We start from the raw sequence: 23,424 nt of genomic DNA, 5'->3' as shown, positions 1-23,424 counted from the left end.
GTCCAGGCCCAGCATAGGTCCCAGGGCTGTGGGTAGTGGTCAAGTTTATGCATTAAAGCTTTTCCTGCCAGAACCATCTCCTTGGCCCTCACTGAATTTTTAAACCTTTCCCCATCATTTCCTGTAAATGGCAGTTCTTAGTTGCTTAGGTTTGTTTTTTTCTTTGCTTTGTCAAGTCTCCCACAGAATGTTTGTATCTTACAGACTGAGAATTCACATATTCAGGTGTTTAGAAAAATAACAAAAAAAGATGTTATCGCATTTATTAAAGATCATCATTTATTGTTTATAAAAATTGCCCCAATATACAGAAAAAAAATCCTAATTATGGTAACTAAAAACTCCCACCCGCCTTGTGTCCACAATATCCAATATCTAGATTGGTTTAATCTTGAAGTGTAATCCAATCAGACTGAAGACTAAACACTTCAGGTCCTGGACAAGATAATAAAATACTCGCAAGCCTTCCGGATCCCTAAAACACAAAAGAAAACCAAAATGTTTAAGAAGCAGAGGAAAACTGGCAAATACCAAAAAAAAATTAATAACCCCGATTACTATAAAAATGCTCCTTATAAAGATATTTACAGTAATAAACCCTGAGGAAGCACATGTCCATTAACAAGGGCCACTTACTAAAATGATATATTAGGAAGCCATGCTGTTTTTACTGTGAAAATATATAAAGTTTAGGGGAAAAACTGTGATTTCTAAAACAGATTTTGTCTCTTGTGCTTTTAAAACAAAACTATACATAGAGCTGGAAACCAGGTCAGTGATGGATAGATGCTCTATGTTCAACTCCTAGTACCACAAACCTAAACAAAGAGTTCTACCTCCACCCCAACACAGGGTGAGGGGGCTAAAAGTTGTTTGTTTTTGAGGCTGGGTCTTGTTATATATATACACACATCAGAATGGCTCAATCATGAGATTCCTATGTTGTTTCTTTAAAACAAAATCTGAATTGTTTGGTTTTATCAATGAAGCCTCCAAGAGCCAGATACTGGAGTGAAAGCTCAGAGGGGCAGAGAAAGCGCCCAGCTGACGTTCCTCATCAACCAATGTCCTAGAAGCGTCTCCGAAGCTCCTCCTTCAAACTGGATGCCCCTCCCTTCTACGTCCTGCACCTCTCAGCTCTCCCAACTCCCTGTTACTCTCTAGTTTTTTCCTATGTTCACTCTCTGTCAACTGATTGCTCTGCCTTTTGGCCTATGGTCGACTTAATCATGTTTATAATATTCAAGCGGAAAGCTCCTGGATTACAGGTGTGTGCTAAGGCTGAGCCACACCACACCTAAAGGCAGGGTATTTCAAAGTAAGTAACACAATCTCGGGTTCGCAGCGTGAGCTGATCTTCTGCGCTATTCCTCCCGAGTACTGGAGATTACAAGCATGCACCACCTGCCTCAGCTCCTGGTGCTCTCTAAGACTAAGACATTACACGTGGAGATGTTAGGTAGAGCTGGGCAGAGGAGACACACATGCTTCTATTCAAAGTTCAAGGCTGGCCTGACCACTATAGCTGAGTTCCTGGACAGTCATAGCTAGATAATAAGAGCCTTTCTGAAACCAAAAAGATGTTATCACTGGCTGTCTATTAAGGATATGAAAGAACTCCCCCTTTCTCTTTTCTATAGCTCCTGTATTTTCTACAATGACCATCTATTGTTCTAAGAGTTGAAGAAGAAAATTTAAAGTAGCAAGCAGCACTGACAAGTGTGTCCAGAAAGCAGAGAGCCTGCCAAATTCTAAGGTTCTTTATAGCAAATAGAATCACATCCTAGTGTTAGAAGTCACACCATTGGCAACATGCATTTTAAAACTTAGATGCAAGATTTCAAATTTCACCAAGACTAAGATGAGCTAGTCCGAACAGTCAGCACAGAGAAGCTGTTCGCCCAGTGAGGGTCACACAGCACTGTGTGGCCTCATGTCATTTCCTCTTCTGGTTGTCACTACACATTCCTCCATGTCACTGAGAAGCAGCTGTCACTATTTATTCTTCCATGTCACTGAGAAGTAGTAACTACATTAACTACAAGAAGCAACTTCTGAAAATACAACTGGCCCAACTCTATCTGCATTTGTGGGCTCAGCCATGAGTGGATATAGTTAGGTCTATGGGGTTTCCAACTGTCACATGTATGTTCAGACATTTTCTCTTATCATTTCCTAAGCGATACATTATAACGGCTATTTCCCAGAATTTGGTTTTATAAAGATGACTTATATGGGAAGTACATAGGCTTCAAGCAAACATGACACTAATTTATATAAGGAAATTAAGCACTAAAGACTCTAGTACCAGAATTCCTGAAACCAACCCTTCCATGATACTGAACCACTGTGACCTGGAGCCCCTATGAGGAGGACCACACCACCCACTTTTTTTTTTTTTTTTTTTTTTTGAGACAGCGTTTCTCTGTGTAGCCCTGTCTGTCCTGGAACTCACTCTATAGACCAGGCTGGCCTTGAACTTAGAAATCCGCCTGCCTCTGCCTCCCGAGTGCTGGGATTAAAAGCGTGCGCCACCACGCCCGGCCACACCATCCACTTTTGTGTTATGTCTGCACATCTTTCTCTGCTGGCCTCGTGTGGTTGAATCTCCAACAACAGACACAACTGATGATAAATGTCATGCATGCTTACTTGGACTGGTTGACATCAATAAGGGAACCAATTTTTGATGTTGTGAAAGAAATGTGTTCATCTCCAATGACAATTTCAAGCTCCTAAAAACATTAAAAAAAAAAAAAGAAGAAATTATATCTCTCTCAAAGTCAGACAGTATTGGTTCATTCACCAAGCATACAGGACGAGGGCTCAACCACACTCTGGTCTTTGTGCTTGCAGTGTGTGTGTGTGTAAGATCTATGCATGTAGGCATGCATATGCATGGAGGGATGAGGACTACCTGTGGACGCTCTCTCCTTACTCCTTTACTTGGGCTATGGAAATTGAACATAGCGCCAGGTGCGCCCTCAGGGCCTTTACCCACTGATCCGTCTGCTGCTCCCCATCCCCATCTTTTAAAAGAAACACAGGTTAATGCCTGTCGCCCACTCTATTCTGACAGCCCCTAAAACTGCTGTGCATTCCTTCCACTTGCTTTTTAAATAAATGGCCACAGCACACGTGTATATGTCCTTTCTCATTCAACACCGTGTCTAAGATTTACCCTCGTTGAGCTGCTCAACACGTAAATGCTCTCAACATGCCATTTCCTTACTGAATGGACCTAAGTTCCCAAGTTCTGTTACTATAAATGATGTGGCAAGAATGTTCTAGGTCTGGGGGCTGAGCTCAGTAAACATTTGTGCCAGCCCTGGGGCTAGGTCTGAAGTCCCACTCTGTTAGCTCCTATCCACATGGCTGCCGATGGGGCTGCACGGACACTCCACTCCTACCAGCAGTGTAGTGGCTCCTTCTATGCCTTTGAAGACCTGGGTGAGACTTTAAGTGTTCTCCTACTTTTGCAGGTTACAACTGCAGCTGTAAATTTTTTCTGTGTTTGCTGGCTATTATTTGAATCTATATACTGTCTACTTGTAACCTTTGCAACATTTCCCCTACCCCAGGTTATCTTTTTATTGGTTTAAATACATTTTCCAAGCATCTTCACCCAGTCTGTGGTTTGTTTCAACTTTGTCTTAATGTCTTTTATCAAACAACTTTTAAGAGTTTTTTTGTTTGTTGAGACAGGGTTTCTCTGTATAGTCCTGGCTGTCCTGGAACTTGCTCTGCAGACCAGGCCAGCCTTGAACTCAAGATCCACCTGCCTCTTCCTCCTGAATGCTGGGATTGAAGGTGTGAACTCAGAAATCCGCCTGCCTCTGCCTCCCGAGTGCTGGGATTAAAGGCGTGCGCCACCACGCCCGGCTTCCTAGCTAAGTTTTAACTTTAATGAAGTCAGATTTATAAATCTTTTCCTTTAAAAAAAAAAAAGTTTTGGTTTTTTTTTTGTTGTTGTTGTTGTTTTGCTTTTTTGAGATGGGTCTCACTATATAACTTTGATTGGCCTACAATTGCTAAGCAGACCCAGGTTGGCCTAGAATCCACAGAGACCCGCCTACCTCTGCTTCTCTAGTGCTGGGATTAGATGTGTACGCCACCACAATTAGGCCTCCCCCGCCTCCACACCCCTAGCATTAGGATAGAAACATGGGGCTATACAAGACAGGAGAAACACAGACTACAGAAGTCTGGAATACAAGAGTAAGTAGCACACAAGGTGGAATTATCTTGTACTTTTTTAGTTATCAAAATGGTAATAAAGGACTGGGAAGTTGGCTCAGTTAAGAACACTGATTGCCCATCTAGAGGACCTGAGTTCCATCCCCAACACCAACATGGAATTAATGATTCCCTAGAACAGGGTATTCCTAGTTCTGTAGGGACCCCTCCTCCCATAGAGCAGCAGTCCTCCTCCTCTTTGTAAGAAGTACAAAGTAGAGTCAATAAAGCACTCACCTGCCGGCCCACGCGATCAGGAGGGGGCCACAGAGCATCATCTTCTTTGGTGATTTCACTGTCATCAATAATTCTCTTTAACTCTTCCATCACACTTTTATGCACATAAGCCTGCAATCAAGTTTAAAATGTATGAGCCTAAAGGGGCCATTCTCCTTCAAACCACCGCACCCCAACAACATCCAACTCAGAAAGTAATAGTGAGAAGAGTGAGAGGCACAGCCTTTAGTAAAGATCAGGGCTCAAGGGCAGAGGAGGCAAGGGAATTATCTGGTCCCCTTTCGCCCCTTTGTCATGTGAAGAACAAAGTTTGTTTTGGGAGGCTACAGCAATAAGACACCATATAGAACAGATGGGGTCCTCACCACACAACCAACCTGACAGGGCCTTGGAATTCACTGAGAGGTGAATCTATTCTTTGTACCCAGTCTCAGGCATTTTAATATAGCAGTGCAAATGGACAGAGATACACCTTTACTCTATGGCTTGGACATGATTTCAGTGTGGCCTTCCCAACTCCATTTATGTGACTAAAGGTTTGGTCCTCAGGGTGGTACTATGGGAAATGGTATAGACCTTGAAGAGGTGGGAATTAATGGTGGGTTCTTAGATCATTGCAGCATATCAGCAGAGGAATTGTGGGCCTCCAATGTCTGTGTGTTTCTCTCCTGGTGAGAGAGGTCACTGCGTGGCCACACACCCATTCTCACTACTGCAGCGGTGTTTGGATTTTGAACCTCTGGAGTGATGAGCTAAATAATCTCTTCTTTATTTTTGAGAATTTCACTGAGCCTCACTGGCTTCAAACTTGCTATGAACTAATTATTTCTTTTAAAAAGGCTTTTTCAGGCAGAGTTTCTCTGTACAGACCTGGAACTTGCTCTGTATATCAGGCTGTCGTCAAACTCAGAGATTCGTCTCATTCTGCCTCCCGAGTGATAAAAGTCTTATACCATCACCACCACCATTACTGAGTCCAACTTGAATTTCTAATCCCCATGCCTTCAACTACAAAGTCATGGAATTGCAGGTCTGTATCATTCCTGACAATAATCCGGCAATAGCCTCTGTCAGATATATTGTTATAGTGGTAACAGACAACTGATACACCCTGCTGCTTACAGACAAGGTTTCATGCCTCGCAGCCTGGCCTTGGTGATCTTAAACTTCTGAGCTTCTTGCTTTCACCTCCCCAGTGCTGACATATAAACATGGCTACCATGATCAGTTTCTGTGATGCTAAGGATGAAGCCCAGGGCCTCATGAAGACAAGCACTCTACCAACTGCTTCTGAGGAGCACTAGGTCATGCAAACAAACAACCCAAACCAAACAAAGAGAAAAAGATATGATGCTGATTCGGCATAAAATTAACTGCTAAATTGTATGAAGACATACTGTCATATCCTTAATGATATAGTAGAAATCCCAGCAGAATGGAACACATGACCTTTACTGAGATTCAGATATGCCCAAATGCCTATCATTATCTCTTACAAGCAAGAGTAACTATCCTCAGATTTAATATCTAGGCCATGATTTTCCTGATTGAAAGTATGGCAGAATACTTTGTCACATGGGCTTTTTATAATCAGGATTAAACAACATATTGTTTGAACGAGGTTATTCACACTCTGAACCTAGATGGGTTTCCACAGTAAAAGGAGGCAAAATGATTTGCTCATCTATGAGTACGCTGCCACCCCCATCCCCCGCCTTCTTCCACTCCCCAGTGTGTGGATCAGGAGGGGGCTCTGAGGTGGGAGAGTAGTAGTAAATGTCTATGGTTTAGCTCTAAAGAGCGTAATTCGAGGTTGAGACTTTCCCCTGATCCGTTTCCTCTTCAGAAGCAAAGTCAATGCTGTCTTCATAGTCTATGTACTAGGGACTAATATATTTAATTCTATGATAACATTTGGGAGTCACAGGTAGGTTTTCTTATCCTTTGTTTTACAGATGAAAACACAGAGACCAAGTTCAGCCAGAGAACTTGTTTTGAGGTCACATGGTCAGTATGGGGCACACCGAGGGTACAAACCAAGACACACAGATTTCAAACACTTACTAGCTTTTGATTCAGCACTGGGGGGGGGGGGGGAGTGAATCAGAGAAATAATCTAGCTGCTTAGAAATAAGTGCTCGCTTCCTACACTTCATCTTTCATTACCAGAGAGAACATAAGCAATGGGAAACCAAAGGCTAAGTCGTAGTGAAGGAAAGGTCTGTACCTCTTTCCTGATCATGACGTCATTTTTGTAATTGCTGTTGTTGGCGTATCGCAATTTACCTTCGGAAGAAAAAAGAAAAAAAAAAAAGAATGCAACGTATTAGAAAACATGAACAAAGCACCATTACCCTCCAAAGAATATGAGCTTTGCCTAAATTATATCGAATGTTTCAACCCATTTCCCAGCTGTGATAGTAGTGTTTTTGGTACTTCACTTGAAACTACTGAACAACAGAAGAAGGACCTGACAGTAAACTAGAGTCCCGGGAAAAGGCTGCCATGATGTAGCAAAAGAACACGTTCTCAGCTGTAAACAGGAATTTTAATGCTATCTTAGCTGCACAGAGAAGAACATGCTGATGTTCAACTGGGTTGGGAAAGGACTTTGAAAACTAAGGAAGCTGTATGCAAGCAAGCACTACAAACACCTGTATAGCGAGGCTCTTGACTAACATCACCCCCTACTACTGTCTCTCAGTCACCCCAGTGACCACCTGGATATGTCTGGCTCTTTGAGGTCCTATGACACTTGCTACTCCTGTAGATGCTTTTCTTCCTGTACTTCAAAAATTGATCCCTTTTCAATTACGGCTTAATTCAAATTCACACTCCTCAGACTGCTCTTTAAAAGCGACCTTACTTTTTGATCACTCCACACTACAAGAGATCGCTGTGGTTTCTTCCGGCTCTGAAACACATGTTCCACGAGAGGGGAAAATTTATTTTTGTTGCTCTGTCCCCAGACTGGAAAACAAACAGCCCATTCTCAGATGGACATTAAATCTTTGTTGAATGTAAGCAACCTGGCTTTTTAAAAAGCTACGAAGGAGAATCGCCAGCGGATGAAGAGAAAGAACCAATGAAGCCGACAAAAGAATGCCTCTTTCACGACCCAACAGCACGGTGGTCGGCGTCCCTTGCTTCGCTTCGCCACATTCCGCAGCCCGCCTTCTCTCCGCCCTCCCCGGGGCCGGTCCCACTGCCCGCAGCCGGGAGGCCGCTCTTACCGTCAGGTCGGAATTCAAACTCCAGGAACTCATGACCGAACTTGCCTTTGTGGCCCACGTAGTAACGCAGGTAAAAGTCACTCTCCATGCCTCGCAAGGGACAAGGAGGACGGAACTTTAGGAACGGATGACACTACCACGGCCTGCGGTCTACGTCTTATACTGGCGTAATGGTGGCGCGCGGAAATGACGTCTGCCACCGCGACACTAAGAGTTTCTCACTCTCCGGAGGCGGGAACGAGATTACCACGCCCCCTCCCCTAGACGCTGGGTCAAGATCGCCACGCCCCCTTGGTTGTATATCGAGAGTTCTGGAAGATCTTGGGATCCGAGAACTGCATCTGGGTTTCAGCCCAACACTGAGCGCTAGAGTCCTGTCAGGCGCAACCTCAATTTAAAGAGACAAGTGAGTCGAACGAGGTTATTCACACTCTGAACCTAGATGGGTTTCCACAGTAAAAGGAGGCAAAATGATTTGCTCATCTATGAGTACGCTGCCACCCCCATCCCCCGCCTTCTTCCACTCCCCAGTGTGTAGATCAGGAGGTGGCTCTGAGGCGGGAGATTAGTAGTAAATGTCTAAAGAGCGTAATGAGAGTTTGAGACCAGTGGCTGCATACTAAGACCCTGTCCCGAAAAATAAAGTTGGCTTTACTTAGCTGTCTTTTAAGAATGACTCCTTTCCCATTCCACAATGTTGCCTGAAACTTGCCTGCATTTAGCTAACATCCCTTTCTGCTATTTCTTTATTTTACGTGTAGGCAGAGTACTGCTACCTGATCCAGACTGACCTGAAACCACAAACCCTCCTACCTCATCCTCACGAGGGTCACCACTCATGAACGAGTTGCCTTTCATTCTTCCCTTTCAAGCTAACATGTCTAGATAGGTGTTGTGGGTCGGTTAAATGAATGTTGGATCCCTACTAGGCTTTTTTGTCTTGTTTTGTTTTGTTTTTCGAGACAGGGTTTCTCTGTGTAGCCCCGGCTGTCCTGGAACTGACTCTGTAGACCAGGCTGGCCTCAAACTCAGAAATCCACCTGCCTCTGCCAAGTGCTGGGATTAAAGGTGTGCGCCACCACCGCCCGGCTCCTACTGGTCATCTTATTTAGCAGCGATTCTCAGCCCTAGCCACATGCTGACAGAATCCAGTTTCACTGAAGCCTCTAAAAAAATACCCAGGTGAGAACTGGGCATGGTGGCCAATGCCTTTGATCCCAGCACTTCAGAGGCAGAGTGGAGTAGACCTCTGTGAGTTTAAGCCTAGACTGCTCTTTGCATAGTGAGTTCCAGGCCAGTCAGGACTACCAAGTAAGATACACACACACAAACTGAAACAAAAACGAGGTGGGTCAAATGTGGAGACCACTACCCAAGAGGTTCATTTTCAAGAGCCAAAGTTGACCTCTGTGAAAGGTCAAATTTCTGGTGCGGGAATTTTAAGGTCAAGTAGGTGAAATACGGTAAATTCTAGTCATAGAAGATTGACACACGACAGGTGTGGTGGCACATGCCTTTAATCCCAGCACTCAGGAGGCAGAGGCAGGCGGATTTCTGAGTTCGAGGGCAACCTGGTCTACCGAGTGAGATCCAGGACAGCCAGAGAAACCCTGTCTCAAAAAAAAAGAATTGACACACATCGTTACCAGAGATGTCGTCTCACCACTCTCTGCCCTGCCACTGGTTTGTTTCTTGTTCTCTGAGACAGGGTCTGGCTGTGTAGCCCTGGCTGGCCTGAAACTCACTATATTGGCCAGACTGGGCTGGGGTACAGATATCCACCTGCCTTTGCAGGACTCTAGAGGAGTCCTGGTATTAAAGGCGTGTGCCACCACCTTGCCTGGCTCCTACTGCACTTTAGAAAGATCACTTTGGTTGTCATGTAAGCCGACTGGAAAATAGGAAGGCCAGAAGTGCAATTGTTATGGAGATAGGTAGTCGTTAAGGAAATCCATGAAGGTAGTACTGTGGTGGTGATGACCCATGTGTAGGTAGTGGCTGCAAACTGGAAAATGAGTGGATTTGAAGTGAAATACCTTAACATAAAGGGTAGGTGTAATGGCTATTCCTGGTTGTCAACTTGACTATATTCAAAATGAATTACAATCCAGAATTGGAAGGCTCACCTATGGTCCTGATCTTGAGGCTGGGAGATACAAGTTTCCGACCTGGTCTTGGCATGGAGATCATGAGGCATAGTGGCTATGAATCCCAGGAGATTAAGGCAAGGAGATCTGAGTTCAAGGTCATCTGCGACAAAGCAAGTCTTAGATCCAGGCATGGTGGTACACACCTTTAATCTAGGCCACACCTTCTGCTGGAGACCTACATAAGGACATTGGAAGAAGGAAGATTCACTCTTCTTCCCCTAGATCCAGGTGTGGTGGTACACACCTTTAATGTGGAGACCTACATAAGGACATTCTTCTTCTGCTTGCCTTGTGGGACTGAGCAACTGCTAAATCCTTGGAGTTGGACTACAGACAAACCAATCCGCTTACTATATAGAGACGAGGCATAAGTTCTCTGACTCTAGAGAACCCTGACTAACACAGTAGGCAAAGGAGACTAAGCTGTGGCCAAAGCTGTAAGGGAGAAACCAGGCATATGGAGCCATAGAAGCCAAAATAAGAGTATTCCAGGAAGAGTGGCCTAGTATAAAATACTGCTCCTAGGTCAAGGAAGAAAAGGACTGGAGTGTCTACAAGGAGGCCTTGGTAAAGTCACCTCAGGGGCATGAGAAAAGTGGCAGCTCAGAAAGACTGGGCTGCACGTGAACAAAAGTCATAATGGAAATACGGAGTTTTCTAACCCAGACAGACAAGACGTTACTTCCTGGGAGAGACACTACCTAAATTGAGTTCTTAACAAGCAGGAAGAAAATCTAGGCAGAGAATAGTCTGTTGTTCTTTAGGACTACCAAAAAGAACTCTGTGGCTTTGAGCTGTAACTTCACCCATGTCTTTATAAAACGGGAGTGGATAATACTGAGTACTTACTGCTAAGATCGAGATGTTTGTGCAAAACCTTTGGTATACATGAGGGGGTTAGCATGTGAGAGCTCACACCTCCCCACCACCATCAAATCACCACAAGGAAACAAAACAGATTTTAAAAAATGAATTTAATCTCTCTAGAAATAGTGTACTGATATTACAAATGTCCACATGTGGATGATGTCAGTACAGCTAGTGAAATGGAGCACACTTCCTTCAGCCCCTCTGCCTCTGGAAGAAGCTGGATTGCCGAGTACGGGAGCTAACGGAACCCGGAATGACATGACAAGAGCAGAAATGGTTAATGGGACCCAATAACTTTACATGCCCTACTATTACACCAAATATGGTAATTTGGAGGGTGGCTTGACAAAACAAGCAAATCCATTTGGATAGTGTGTTTGCAAACCAGTCCCTCACCCCTCACCCCTGACATTAACAGCTTGTAGAGAGCAAAATGCTATTTTAAAAGCCCGTGGTTTGTACAGTCTTCTCTTGTAGTTTTTGTTTTTTAAAAAAAAAGTATCAAAACCTTGTCTTTAAATATATATATTTATATTTATACAGGTAGCTTTTTTAAAATTAATTTTTTACAACACGTGTTTGCAAATGCAGTTCCTGCTGCTTCTTAAGACTGTGCACATGGTGCCCGGCCTGAATGAAGCGTCCTGTAGTTAACTGAAAAAAATTGAAGCCGTAATTTCCTCCACCTAACTTCTTCACATCCTGGAAACTCCCAAATACCCTAAAAATAAAGCGTAAGGACACCGACTCCCTATCTTCATGCTTTTATGGGGAAGGAAATGGCAGAATCTGAAACTGCTGACTTACTGATGTTCGTGATGGTGGGAGTGTGGCGGGACAGGAGCGTCTTTGCAGTGCTGTGGGGTTAGGATGGTTTTCTCCTCCACCCAGTAGCACCCGACTGTAGTGTGATTGGGGTACCCTCTCCAGATTCTCTATCTTAACCACCTTGTTCTCTTCCTCCCACGTGAGGACCTCACAGGTGCTCGGCAACATGGCGTGCTTCTGTTGACAAGCCCACCGCCCTTCTGTTAGCCTTCAGGAACCATATCAAAACCTCTGGCTCAAATAAAGAAAACAGTCATTTCCCTGTGGTCTCTGGAAAGCTTGAGGTGGAATAATGCCTGCCAAGTGCTGGCAGGGAGTTTCCCATGATGCCTTGCACACAGGAACCGACGACCAAACAAATGTCTGCTTACTTACATCAGACTATTTTATAAAGTGCTTGTGTTGAACTTGTCTTTCCATCCAGTTTCACATCTTGCCAACCCTGCTAAAGTTCTTTATTCCAGGTGTAAGGAACTCCATGTTTTCCTTGAAATTCCTGCTGCTGATTCACTCCCAGTCTGAGCCCAGCCTCTTCTCATAGAAGCAGCCTGAACACCACTTTTTAAGTTTTAAGACATTGCTTTGGGTCATTCCTATGTAGACCTATTTCCACCTCTTCAGGTAAAATGGCCCATCTCTTTTGTTGTGCCTTGGGAGTAGTCTAGGTGAAATCTATGGGAAAATTTTTTTTTCTTTTTGTATCCATATGTACTGCTGTGAGTTTGGAAAGGGTGAAAACTGTTGAATTGACCTGCAATGTCTGCAAAGCCTGGCACACAGCAGCGAGTGAATACTCTGAGTATGTTACTAAGACATGAGGATAACTGGAGGGCTTCAACAGTGTTCACTGACATCAGTTTAAATCCTGTCTCATTCTTCTTACTCCTTGTCAGAAGCCGTCTCATCCTGTCCCTCTGTGCACACACATACACACATTCTGAAGAGTAAACAAAGCTGTAGTTTCTTGTTTCAGGAAAGTCGTTTCTGTTAGTGCCTTCAATCCACTGGGCAGATAGCTGTGGAGAGGATGCAGGTCTGAGACCTTGTTCAGGCTGCTCAGAGTTGTCTTCTAGAGAAGGAAGGGGTTGGCTTCGTTTTAATAAGTAACGTTTGTTGAATTTTCTGTCCTTTTGGTTTATTACTGAGTTTCCTTTCAGCTGTTATTGGCTGTGGATACATAGGCAGAGGCGAAAGGCAACAGAAGTCTGAATTACACCTCAGAATGAGGCTCAAAAAGTTTCCAAGGATAGAAGGAGGTCGGTCTGGTCCCTCAGAGTGCTTCCGCTCTCCGGCCGTCCCTGGATTTGCCCATCTGTTTACTGTAGGCTGCTTTTAGACTGCAGCTGTGGCACATTCAGGAAACATGGTATTTCTGATATGAATTCTTTCATCTTTCGGAAACCCTAGACGGTATGTTTCAGCCTTGTTGTGAAGGCTAGGCTATGAACGTTTGTTCAGAAACTATACACTATCACTGCTTCAGTTTCCTTGGAGGCAGATTAAAGGGAAAAACCCTGCCTATCTTGTGTAAATTTTGATGATTTCACTTCTAACCTTTTTCTTTAGTAAACTTGATTTCTCCTCTCCATTCCTGGATGAACAGTGACAGGCGAGCTGCAGGGGACTCAGCTGCCTGTCCTTGAGACTGTTTGGAATGGGTCAGGGGTCAGCTGCATTTAGTCACTGTATATCTCAAGACCATCAACACGTGCATTGTCAGACATAATGGCCAGGCTTGGAACACAGCCATTTTTTAAAGGTTAGGAAAACATGAGTGACATAGAGCAAGCTCCTAGGAACAGGATGACAGGATGACAGGTCTCCAGACGGTCTCCCCGGAAGTTGAAAGGACATCAAGCAGGTGAGCCACTCAAGCCGGTGTGTGGGGACGCGGAGACATATGCCTCAAATGTCAGATTTCAGTTATGTCAACTTTAGATATTAGTCTGCTGCCACTTAAGCCAAACTCCTGTGTTGTACTTGTCCCTGGTCGTTCAGCTGGAGTGAACTGCAGAGCTGCAGAGTCGCGGGAAGACCACACTTTGAAAGAGTAAGTTGGTGGGGACTGAATTCCTTCTGGGACTATGGAATTATGTTTCCAACAGTGGACTTCACAGACAGCAAGTGGCATTCTCCCACCCCACCCCCAAGGCTCAGGAAATGGAAAGATGTTACATATGAAGAAAATTCTATACAAATACCCAGAGTTGTTCCTTTTATTTATAAAGCAGTGAAACCAATCCGTGTGTGGACACATGCCCAGTATGCTATAATTATCTCATGGTATTTCCCCGAAATATAAATTTGGATGTAGTCACCTTTTTGGACTTAGTCTTATCCATATGAACATACGGTGGTAAGAAACATGTTTATTATTTTTAAATGGTGGAAAATAAGGGGATGAGAAATAGATGTAACCAAACCTATTCCAAATTCTTCGTCCTCATTCACGTGACTCAGAGGGTCAGTGCCTGAGCCGGTCCTTACTGTAAACATGGGAACCCTAGACATGCACTCACTTGGCTCTAGAGCAGTGGCTTTCAACCTTCCTGATGCTTCAGAAGCATTAACACTGTCCCTCTTGTTGGACTAACCCCCAACCATAAAATCCCTTTCCTTTCTACCTCATAACTGTGATTGTCACTGTTATGAATCATAATGTAAATATCTGGTTTGCGATGCTCTTAGGCGACCCACAAAGGTTGACAATGGTTGCTCTAAAGGCTCGGCCTTCAGTTGCTTCAGAGGAAGCTTACTGAAGTTGACCCAAGTCCTCACTAAGCTGGGCTTTGAAAGAAGGACTCTGCTATCTTGAGCTCCTGAGGGCTTGTAGCACTGTTCAGTACACTGGCCAGAAAGCCTAGGTGGGCATCGTGAGAGCCAAAGAGGAACTGGAAAGCATTTTGCTGGCTCAGCAGGGCCTCAGGAGTAGCCAGAGGTGATCTACCTTTCCTACCGCATGCCTGCACAAACTGTAGCATCTGTTTTCTGAGCAAAGTTTCTGAAGTGTCTCTGAAAACTAGACACCCCTCTTGTGGACTGTTTTAAAATAACTGTTTTTATGTATTTGAACAATAGTCATAAGCGTGCCTCTTCTCTACAGATTTTTCTTCTCTCACACAGACACACACACATAAACACAGAGTCTGTGCAGTGAGCCAGCCATACCAAAAATAAATACTCTCACCTCTCTAAATTATTTATAGAGCTAACCTTACTTTCGAAATATGTTAATAAATAATCTAAATGGGGAAGGGGGTTGAAGCGTTCTTTCTTTTTATACTTATGTTGATGGATAGCCACAAAGCATAATTTTATTTACAAAAAAATCAAGCCCCTCAAACCTAAAAAAGCTCTCAACTCAAACATCCTCTGTAAATACTGTATTCAAATGATGAGTGAAGTTTGTACCATTGGCCCCGTTTGGTTATGTGCATCATGTTAGTCACTCAGCAGTGGCTGTCCCATGAATTCTTCACGGGTAGTGCAACCAGTTAAAAAGTGTATAAAACATTATACATATAAAAACTTTCACATCCTTTGGATGTTTGCAGTTCATCATAACTTTGTGGTTACCTTTCCGCAACATAAATTTAAAAAAAGTCACATACACACACACACACACACACACACACACACACACACACACACACACACTCACACACACACACACACACACTCACACAGACCCATATATAGAAATGGCACTCATCCAATCACACACCATCCAGAGAGAGTAGTGCATAGGACTGAACTCCATGAGGCACGAAGTGGGTGGGCCCATCCTCAGGGCAGTCCATCATCTTCAAGACTTAATGCCACTCGCTGGGGAAACAGACCAAAGAAATCGTCGTTAGATCTATAAGAGGCAATCTTACTGAATGGCAACAAAAGTATCAGATGTACTATTCCTTTACAGACATTAGCTCACAAGATCCTCACTCCCCATGATAAGATTATCTGACTTATTTCAGAGGTGAGAAAACTGAGGCTACATGGCGCTCTGGGTCACACAGCAAACAGCTGAACTCAAGTTTGATCCCGCGTCTGTGCAGATCTACAAGTGTAGCTTTCCCCCACCATTCTGTTCTGTCCTTTCACAAAGAAAGGCAGCAAAGACCTAACCTTGGTTCCTCACAGGAGTTTAAGTTGGGTGAACTTAAAGAGGGTTAACTGTCAAATGTTAAATCTTGAGCTATTAGCCACCTGTCCCCAGAATACAAATCACAATTAGGTGGGTACCATGCTGTGCCCCTCTTAACTGATAAAGGAGCACTGGAAAGCAATACCGGTGATTCTATTCCATCCCTCTCTTCCCCTCCCCCCCCCCCCCCCCCCCCCCGTCCCTTACTCCCAGTTACTGGATGCTCAACTCTCTTCTGCCTCAAATGGCTAACCTATGGCTCTGTTCCCTTTAGGGTGAAATTCTTTCCTATACTTGTGTGATTGACATCTTCTCATGCTCCCTGGTCTGCATTAGTCTCGGAGTTCTGGGCAGGAAAGCCCCAAAACTTATTTTTTGAACAAGCGATCCCCTTTTCTAGGATGCACATCCCACGTTCCTTAGCTCATTGTGAGTGAACCCTGCCTGCCACTTTCCCCTTTCCTGCCGCCTTCCTTACATGGTGCTGAGAGCTGCATTACCCCCTCAGACTGTATGATTTGAGGGTGGCCTCACTGCGCTTTTCTAAGCCTTAGTTTCATCAGCTGTCAGTGAGGCTTGGATCTACTTCACAGGATGGGTGAGAAACCCAATGAAAAAATGTATCTGGAGTTCTGACATGCTAGCTAGCAAGTATGGTGTCTTAAGTAGTCTAGCGAAACCTAACCAGCATAAAGTAAGCATTTTCCAACTCTGGACATGCTACATATGACAAAAACAAAAACAAAAACAAAACAAAACAAAACAAAAGAAACCCATTGCCTTTTTTTAGATAGGCCCCTAGTAGTGATGGCAAAGCTACAGGAGAAAAGGACAGAAGATTGGAGGTTGGGAATTCTGATTTCCAGAGCTTGGAGGACATGTACCCCATGACAGAGTGGGGGGAACTCGGGCCTCTGTGCACTGCCTGGAGTTACTCCTGGTTCTGCCACTTTCTGCCTAGGATCTCGGGGAAGTTATTTAAATCCTGTGGCTCTCAGTTTTCTCAACTGTAAATGAAACTAATACTATCACCTCCAAAGGTAACTGTGAAGACTAAATGAGAAAGACATGACACACAGAAAGCAATGTCTGACACACTGTGCTTGCCAAATGTACTTTTGCTTACTCCATTTCTCTGCAACTAGCAGGAGCTTATCACACAGGACAGGGTTTCTCTGTGTATCCTGGTCCTGAAACTCCCTCTGTAGACCAGCAGGCCTTGAACTCAGATCTGCCTTATTAATCAGAGTTAAGTTCCCTGCATCATTTCCTTCCCTGGAAATGATGATTCTTTAGCCTAGACTGATTTGTAATTTACAAGATGCTCCTAAACGGTTTAACCTCAGGAAGCAGAGACTAGGGTTTCCACTCTCACCTCACTAGCAGAGGTAAGCAGACAAGACTGCAGGGCCGTGGGAACAGTGGGACAGAGCCATCTTCTCCCTCCAAGTTCTAGGCTTCCTGTGACCTCTGATCGCTAAAATTCTGTTTGCCTGCACTGGCCACGGTGACGGAGCCTCAGGACCATCTTCTGACCCTCACAGCACTGAACAACTTTGTTTCATACATCTCTCCTTTACAAACAGTTTGCTTCAAGAGCAGTTTGTCTGCCACGCATTCAGTAACATTATTCAGTAACATGCCGTTTCCTCTATCCCGATATCAAGCCTTCTAAAATCAGAAAGCCTGCTAGGATTTTCTATAGCTGCCTAGGTTTAAGGCCCTCACTCGCCAGCCCCTCAGGCTCAGAGTGGCACTGCCCTACCTTGCACTTGACGACAGGCAGCTCGGAAAGAGGGTTCTTCGGGAGTTGGTGAAGCTGTGACCTTGGTTCTCCCGGCAAGACAAAAAGCTCCTTGAGGGCAGGGGCTGGGTCTTCCAGGTCTCTGGTCTCCCCAAGACAGGGCTCTGCCCACAGTGGGCGATCATAGTTGCTGATTGCCTGACAGGGGGATGGACTGGATGACCTCTGAGGTCATACTCAGCCCCCTGACTCTGCTGTGCAACAACGACACCTGTTCTAACCGCTTCATAATCCTCGCTCCCCAACAAGCCACGCCCTCTCATGCCTCTTAGCCTTTCCACATGATTCTCTTTGGAATGTCAGCTCTATTCTTCCCTACCTGAAAATTACTATTTTTTTTTAATAAAGACACAGCTCGTGTGTTACTGGGAGTCATCCTATGCACTTGATCCCCAGACAAACCAGCAGCCCCATGGCTGTGCTTCTACACCATCCATCCTTCAGCATTTGTTAAAGCCAGCTGTGCTGTGCCAAGCCCAGGCAAAGAGACCACATCAGAGCCTGCCCTCAGGGACCCCACAGTCTAGTGGCCTAACTGCTAAGCAAAAGGTATGGGGATTGTGGATGGAGAGGCCCAGGAAACTGTGGGAGAAGAAAGCAAGCCTAGGAAGGCGTCCTAGGGTGATAGATTCTTCAGCTTCCACCCCATGGCACTGAGCATCTCTAACACCCCAGCAACGACTTGGGAAGCTGATGTCTAATGTGGGGTTTGGCATTTAACTGGCATTCAGAGCTTGTTGGAATTCAGCCAGTTACCCTTCTGCAGAAAGTCATTTGGCTGCTTAACTGCCAGGGAGACCCTGCAGGTAAAAGGAATCCTGACACTCTGCTCCTCCCACCGCCTGCTTCAGCATGGCTGTGTTCTCCCAGAGCCAAAACAGTGCCTGGTATGCAGGAGGTTCCTGATAACGTGGAAGGAAGGAAGGAAGGAAGGAAGGAAGGAAGGAAGGAGGGAGGGGGAGAGGGAAGGAGGGCGGGAAGGCGCTGTGGAGTACTTACTGCGGGGTAGACGTGGCCAATCTGAGCTGTCCTCCCTATGTGAAGCTCATCTTCCTCTTCCTCTTCTGTCGTTTTCCTGTACACTGGGTTGTCGAAATTCATGCTCTTGGTGTTCTTCCGCTTCCAGTTCCTCCAGATGAGGTACCCACTCATACATAGCAGGGCTATTACCACTGGAGGGAAGGCCACATCACACTGAACAACCAGGGGCTCCGGCCCAGCATCAACACCCATCTGCCCCCTCCCAGACCGTATAACCCCTTGCTTCCGGGCTCCATTTTGAGTCACCACTGTGTTTCTTTATGAATTCTTATCTGTTGTGACCTCTTTCCCAACTGCTCTGGGAAGACCCTGCCTCCCCCTTAGGTGTGTTCCCAGGCCACACGATTTTTAACTCTCTGTTCTCTCAATTGGACTGAGCTTTTGAGGGCTGTGCTAACTTTAAAAAAGTGATTTTTATCATTTTTATTTATGTGTATTTATGTGTATGTAGTATGTCTGTGTGTCTGTTGAGTGTATACATATGTACATGCATGTGCAGGTATGGGTTGGGACCAGGAAAAGGCATCCTATATCCTGGAACTAGTGTGACAGTTGGTTGTGAGCCAGTAGACATGGACAATGGGAAATAGACTCTGGTCTTTTAGGAGAACAGCCATCGTTCCTAACCACTGAGCCATCTCTCCAGCCCTGAGTGTTTGTTTATTCTCTGTGCTCATGTCTAATAGCTCAGCGACACTTGCTAAATGGCTGAGAAGTATTTGCCTACACCTGTACCCTAATGCTGCTGCTTTGCTGGAACTCTTAAGAAGGCCACCCTCCCTCCAAACTGCATGTCTTTCCAACTCTGAGGCCCCATCCAACAAAGAGAGTCTCTAGAAGAGGATATAGAAGGACAACACAGGTTTGAGTCAAAGACTTTAGGGCTGGTGAAAAATACCAAGCAGCTCGGTTCTTGTTGGACAGATGGTAAAGTCAAGACCAAGCACTCTCTGTCCCTTTGTCAGAAGAAAGGAAGGGGTGTCTTATAGGTCCAGGACCAAGACCTAGGAAGGAATCTATGCTTGATCTGTGCTTGACAGATCTTGTAGAGCTGGTGGAAGTGCAAACAAAGAGTTAAATCCAGATGATGGGAATGGGCAAGAACTCAGCTGGGCATGTGCGGACTGCAGAGGTCACCCAGGGCGGCCTATAGAGGGAAGTTTCTCAGACTGTGCTCGCCAAAGTACAGAGTGGTTCCAAGCACATTGGTGGAAATGATTTAGGATGCTAAAGTATGATATAAGGGGTTTCTGTTTGAGTAAGAATACCATAAGTAACGATAGCAACAAGAAAAAGAGTGTTACAGAAGCAGGAAAAAGAATATTACAAATAATCTAGTTACTCAAGAATCAATATAAAAAAACAAAGCCTGCCTTTAGTAAGCGGTAACACATTAGGATGCAGATGTGGGGCTCACACTCATCACTCTAGTGCTCAGGAGACCGAGACAGGAAAATTAACAAGAGTTTAAGAATCGTCTGGACTGCACCGTGGTTAGCTCAGGCCTTACAGAGTTTCTGCAACCCTGTCTCAAAAAACCACCCACCCAGGCAAACAAACACACATAATTTCCCAAATAAATAACCAACTAGAAAATGTCACGGAACAGGCACACTCATAATGGACTAGTAAAAGTTACAAAATACCCAGACTAACTGAACAAGAAGTAGGCAAATGCGACATGTCGGCTAAAGGACATAAATGAAGGCTGAAATAAAGATGCCATGTCTTAAATGGGAAAGTTTGATACTATAAAAATGTAAGTTCCTCTCACGCAAGTGTATTTATCCAAAGCAAGTCCAATGAAAATCTTATCGTAAGTTTTACAAAATGACACAATTATTCTAAAGTTTATCTAGAAGAGAAATGATATACAAACATTTAAAAAAAATGTTTACAAGGATAACACTTCAAAAAGTATTGCTATCTATGGGAATGAACAGATAGTAGGTGAGGGGGATTGCATAGGCTGACATGTATAGGCTACAATAAAGATGATCACTCAAGTCACAGGGAGATGATGGGTCCCTAAGTATGGTTTTAGAAAATTAGTACACACATATAAATAATTATATTCACAGATTAGAACGAGGATAACAATTACAAAAGAAAACAGTTACATCCCTAGCTCAGGTCATCCTCTAAAATAACAATATAAAGCACAGAAAAAATGAGTTTAAGTTAGAAGAAGAAAATATTAGCTGACATTTTAATAACTCAGAACGAAGTGGGCCTTTCTAAGCAAGATAGTAAACACAGAACTGACAGAACAAAAGAGGGGCAGATCTAAGACTTAAATATAAACTTAAATATAAATTTATGAATGATAAGAGATACCATGAGCTAATTTAAAAATCGAGTGTCAGACTGGGAGAAAATATTTGTTTATCTATTACTAAGGTTTTAATATTTATTATGTATTTCTAAAAATAAGATAGCCAAAATTAAAAAATGAGACCACCAGTAGGCAATTCATAGAGAATAAAATGTAAATGACTGTCCAGGGATCTTATGAAAACCTAACTGTTCTTCTGGTGAGAACAATGCTCATCTCCTCCCCTTCAGATTAGCAGGCATTTAAAGTTAATGCTTTAATCCAGTGTAAGTACTGATTCTTTCAGCAAGTGTCATAGCAACCAGAGAGGACACACAGATGGCAGGAACAGAGTTATTCAGAATAAACTAGACTAGTTGCCTCTCCACCATCTTTTGTGGTGAGCCCTTTCAAGACCAATTCAAATGCTACCTTCTCCAGAACCTTCACCTCCACTCTGGGACGACCTTTCTATTTCCTCCCCAGGAATATCATCAACCAAGATGCTGTTACATCACCAATGTATCTGTCATGCCTCTACTACAGCATATTATATATATACTATGCATTAGCACTTCTGTATGTGACTTATAAAAGAACAGAGTCCCTAAGGGAGATGTGCTGGCTAGTCTTATGTCAACTTGACACAAGCTAGAGCCATTTGAGAGGAGGGAGCCTCATTAAGAAATTCGTCTTAGCCTCCACTAAGACAAAAGGATGGACTATCCAGAGACTACCCAACCTGGGGATCCATCCCATAATCAGCCACCAAACCCAGACACTATTGCATATGCCAGCAAGATTTTGCTGAAGGGACCCTGATATAGCTGTCTCATATGAGGCTATGCCAGTGCCTGACAAATACAGAAGTGGGTGCTCACCGTCATCTTTTGGATGGAACACAGGGCCCCCAATGGAGGAGCTAGAAAAAGTATCCAAGGAGCTGAAGGGGTCTGCAACCCTATAGGTGGAACAACAATATGAACTAACCAGTACCCCCGGAGCTCGTGTCTCTAGCTGCATATGTAGAAGAAGATGGCCTAGTTGGCCATCATTGGGAAGAGAGGCCCCTAGGTCTTGCAAACTTTATATGCCCCAGTACAGGGGAACACCAGGGCCAAGAAGTGGGAGTGGGTGGGTAGGGGAGCAGGGCGGGGGGAAGGTATAGGAAACTTACAGGATAGCATTTGAAATGTAAATAAAGAAAATATCTAATAAAATAAAAGCAAAAAACAAAAAACAAAAAACAAAAAAAAAAAAAAAAAAAAGGAAAATGCCTCCATAAGATCAGGCTGTAGGCAAGCCTATAGGGCATGTTCTTAACTAATGATTGATGGGGGAGAGCCAGCCCATTGTGGGTGGTTCCAACCCTGGGATGGTGGTCCTGCATTCTCTAAGAAAGCAGGCTAAGGAAGCCATGGGGAACAAGCCGGTAGGCAGCACCCTTCCATGGCCTCTGCATCAGCTCCTGCCTCCAACTTCCTGTCCTGTTTGAATACCTATCCTGACTTCCTTCAGTGATGAACAGTGATGTGGAAGCATAAGCCAAATGAATCCTTTCTTCCCAAAGTTGCTTTGGTTATGGTGTTTCATCACAGCAGTAGTAATACTAGCTAGCACAGGGGTTAAACCTAAAAATGGGCAATCCAACTCAAAAATACTGCTAAGGCATGAGTCAGGCATGAGAAAACGGATACACAGGACACGTATGAATATCACAGTGGGAGGGAATGAGTCACCCCAGGTTCTGAGTCTTATCCAGGATTGCTGTCATACTGAACGCCTAGGTCAGCCTCCCTGACTCTATGCCTCTCCCACTCCTGGCTTTGCACAGGCTTTCTGCACTGCCTGGGCTGTTCTTGGTTCTTCTTCACTTGGCCAACTCAGCTCAAGGATTATGTCCATCGGAGAACCTCAACTCTTCCCTTCCCTTTTAGACCAAAGAGACTCCTTAGAATCCCCCACTCAACACAGTAACATAGATTACTCTTAGGACTTGCCATGTCATAATCAACTTACCTGTGTCATATGTATCCTTTGTCCTGCTAGGGTTTTTATTGTAAATCACATTTACTTATTTATTTTGCAGGGTAGGGCATGCATACTACAAGGTGGAGTGTGTGGAAACTAGAGGACATACTGCAGGAATCAGCCCTCCTCCTACCATGTGGTCTGCAGGGACACAACTCAGGCAGTCAGCCTTGGTGGCAAGTGCTTTTGCCCACCAAGTTATCTTGCTAAACCAAGATTAGACTTTTGTAGGATAGGACCCTGCCTTACTTATCCTTTAACTACCTTCCCTTTCCTGATTAGAGTTTGGCACATAATAGCTGCTCGATAAATATTAATTAAAAACCAAATAGAAAGAAAACAAGACAAGATGATTTACTCAAGAAATGACAAACAGGCTCATCGGTTAACAAATCCATAATTTCCTATAATGTGGCATGTGGGAGAGTGGTGAGCAAGAGACACCAGCTGGGCCCCAGGGAGCACTCATTTGGTCTTCACATGATGTGAGTGTTGGGTGTGGAGGTGGGTGGGGCAGAGAGATGTGCCTGGATGTT

The 23,424-nt window shown here is 44.3% G+C and overlaps 2 protein-coding genes across 30 annotated transcripts in view; both read right to left on the bottom strand.

Moving 5' to 3' along the window:
* Window positions 1–227: 227 nt before the first annotated feature.
* Window positions 228–7,897, bottom strand: Magoh (mago homolog, exon junction complex core component). Its single transcript, NM_001282737.1, has 5 exons — window positions 7,707–7,897; window positions 6,701–6,759; window positions 4,474–4,584; window positions 2,653–2,735; window positions 228–475 (listed from the first exon to the last, which is right to left on the bottom strand). Exons 1-5 carry the CDS (start codon window positions 7,792–7,794, stop codon window positions 376–378), a joined length of 441 nt encoding a protein of 146 aa, NP_001269666.1. The 5' UTR covers window positions 7,795–7,897; the 3' UTR covers window positions 228–375.
* Window positions 7,898–10,811: 2,914 nt separating this feature from the next.
* Window positions 10,812–23,424, bottom strand: part of Lrp8 (low density lipoprotein receptor-related protein 8, apolipoprotein e receptor) — a 74,641-nt gene continuing 62,028 nt past the window's right edge. For 20 of the 29 annotated variants that reach the window (XM_011240454.3, XM_011240456.3, XM_011240458.3 and 17 more), the window contains 3 exons: window positions 18,502–18,674; window positions 17,464–17,640; window positions 10,812–15,379 (listed from right to left, as the gene is read on the bottom strand). In XM_011240454.3, coding sequence (XP_011238756.1) covers window positions 15,341–15,379; window positions 17,464–17,640; window positions 18,502–18,674 — 389 coding nt within the window. In that variant the 3' untranslated portion in view covers window positions 10,812–15,340. The remainder of the gene's footprint in view (window positions 15,380–17,463; window positions 17,641–18,501; window positions 18,675–23,424) is intronic. The other 9 variants (XM_011240461.3, XM_017320003.2, XM_011240462.3 and 6 more) reach the window with 4 other exon arrangements.

This window comes from Mus musculus, chromosome 4 (assembly GCF_000001635.26).
Source record: "Mus musculus strain C57BL/6J chromosome 4, GRCm38.p6 C57BL/6J".
Lineage (NCBI taxonomy): Eukaryota > Metazoa > Chordata > Mammalia > Rodentia > Muridae > Mus > Mus musculus.
Note: the sequence above shows the minus strand (reverse complement) of the source record. Positions and strands in the feature narration are given on the sequence as shown.

Excerpts from the sequence above, each read along its gene's own strand:
- Magoh (NM_001282737.1), bottom strand. The coding sequence starts at position 7,794 with ATGGAGAGTGACTTTTACCTGCGTTACTACGTGGGCCACAAAGGCAAG. Across the intron at positions 6,760-7,706 it reads GTTTGAATTCCGACCTGACG|GTAAATTGCGATACGCCAAC; the intron begins GTAAGAGCGGCC and ends TTTCTTCCGAAG. Across the intron at positions 476-2,652 it reads ATTGATGTCAACCAGTCCAA|GGATCCGGAAGGCTTGCGAG; the intron begins GTAAGCATGCAT and ends TTTGTGTTTTAG.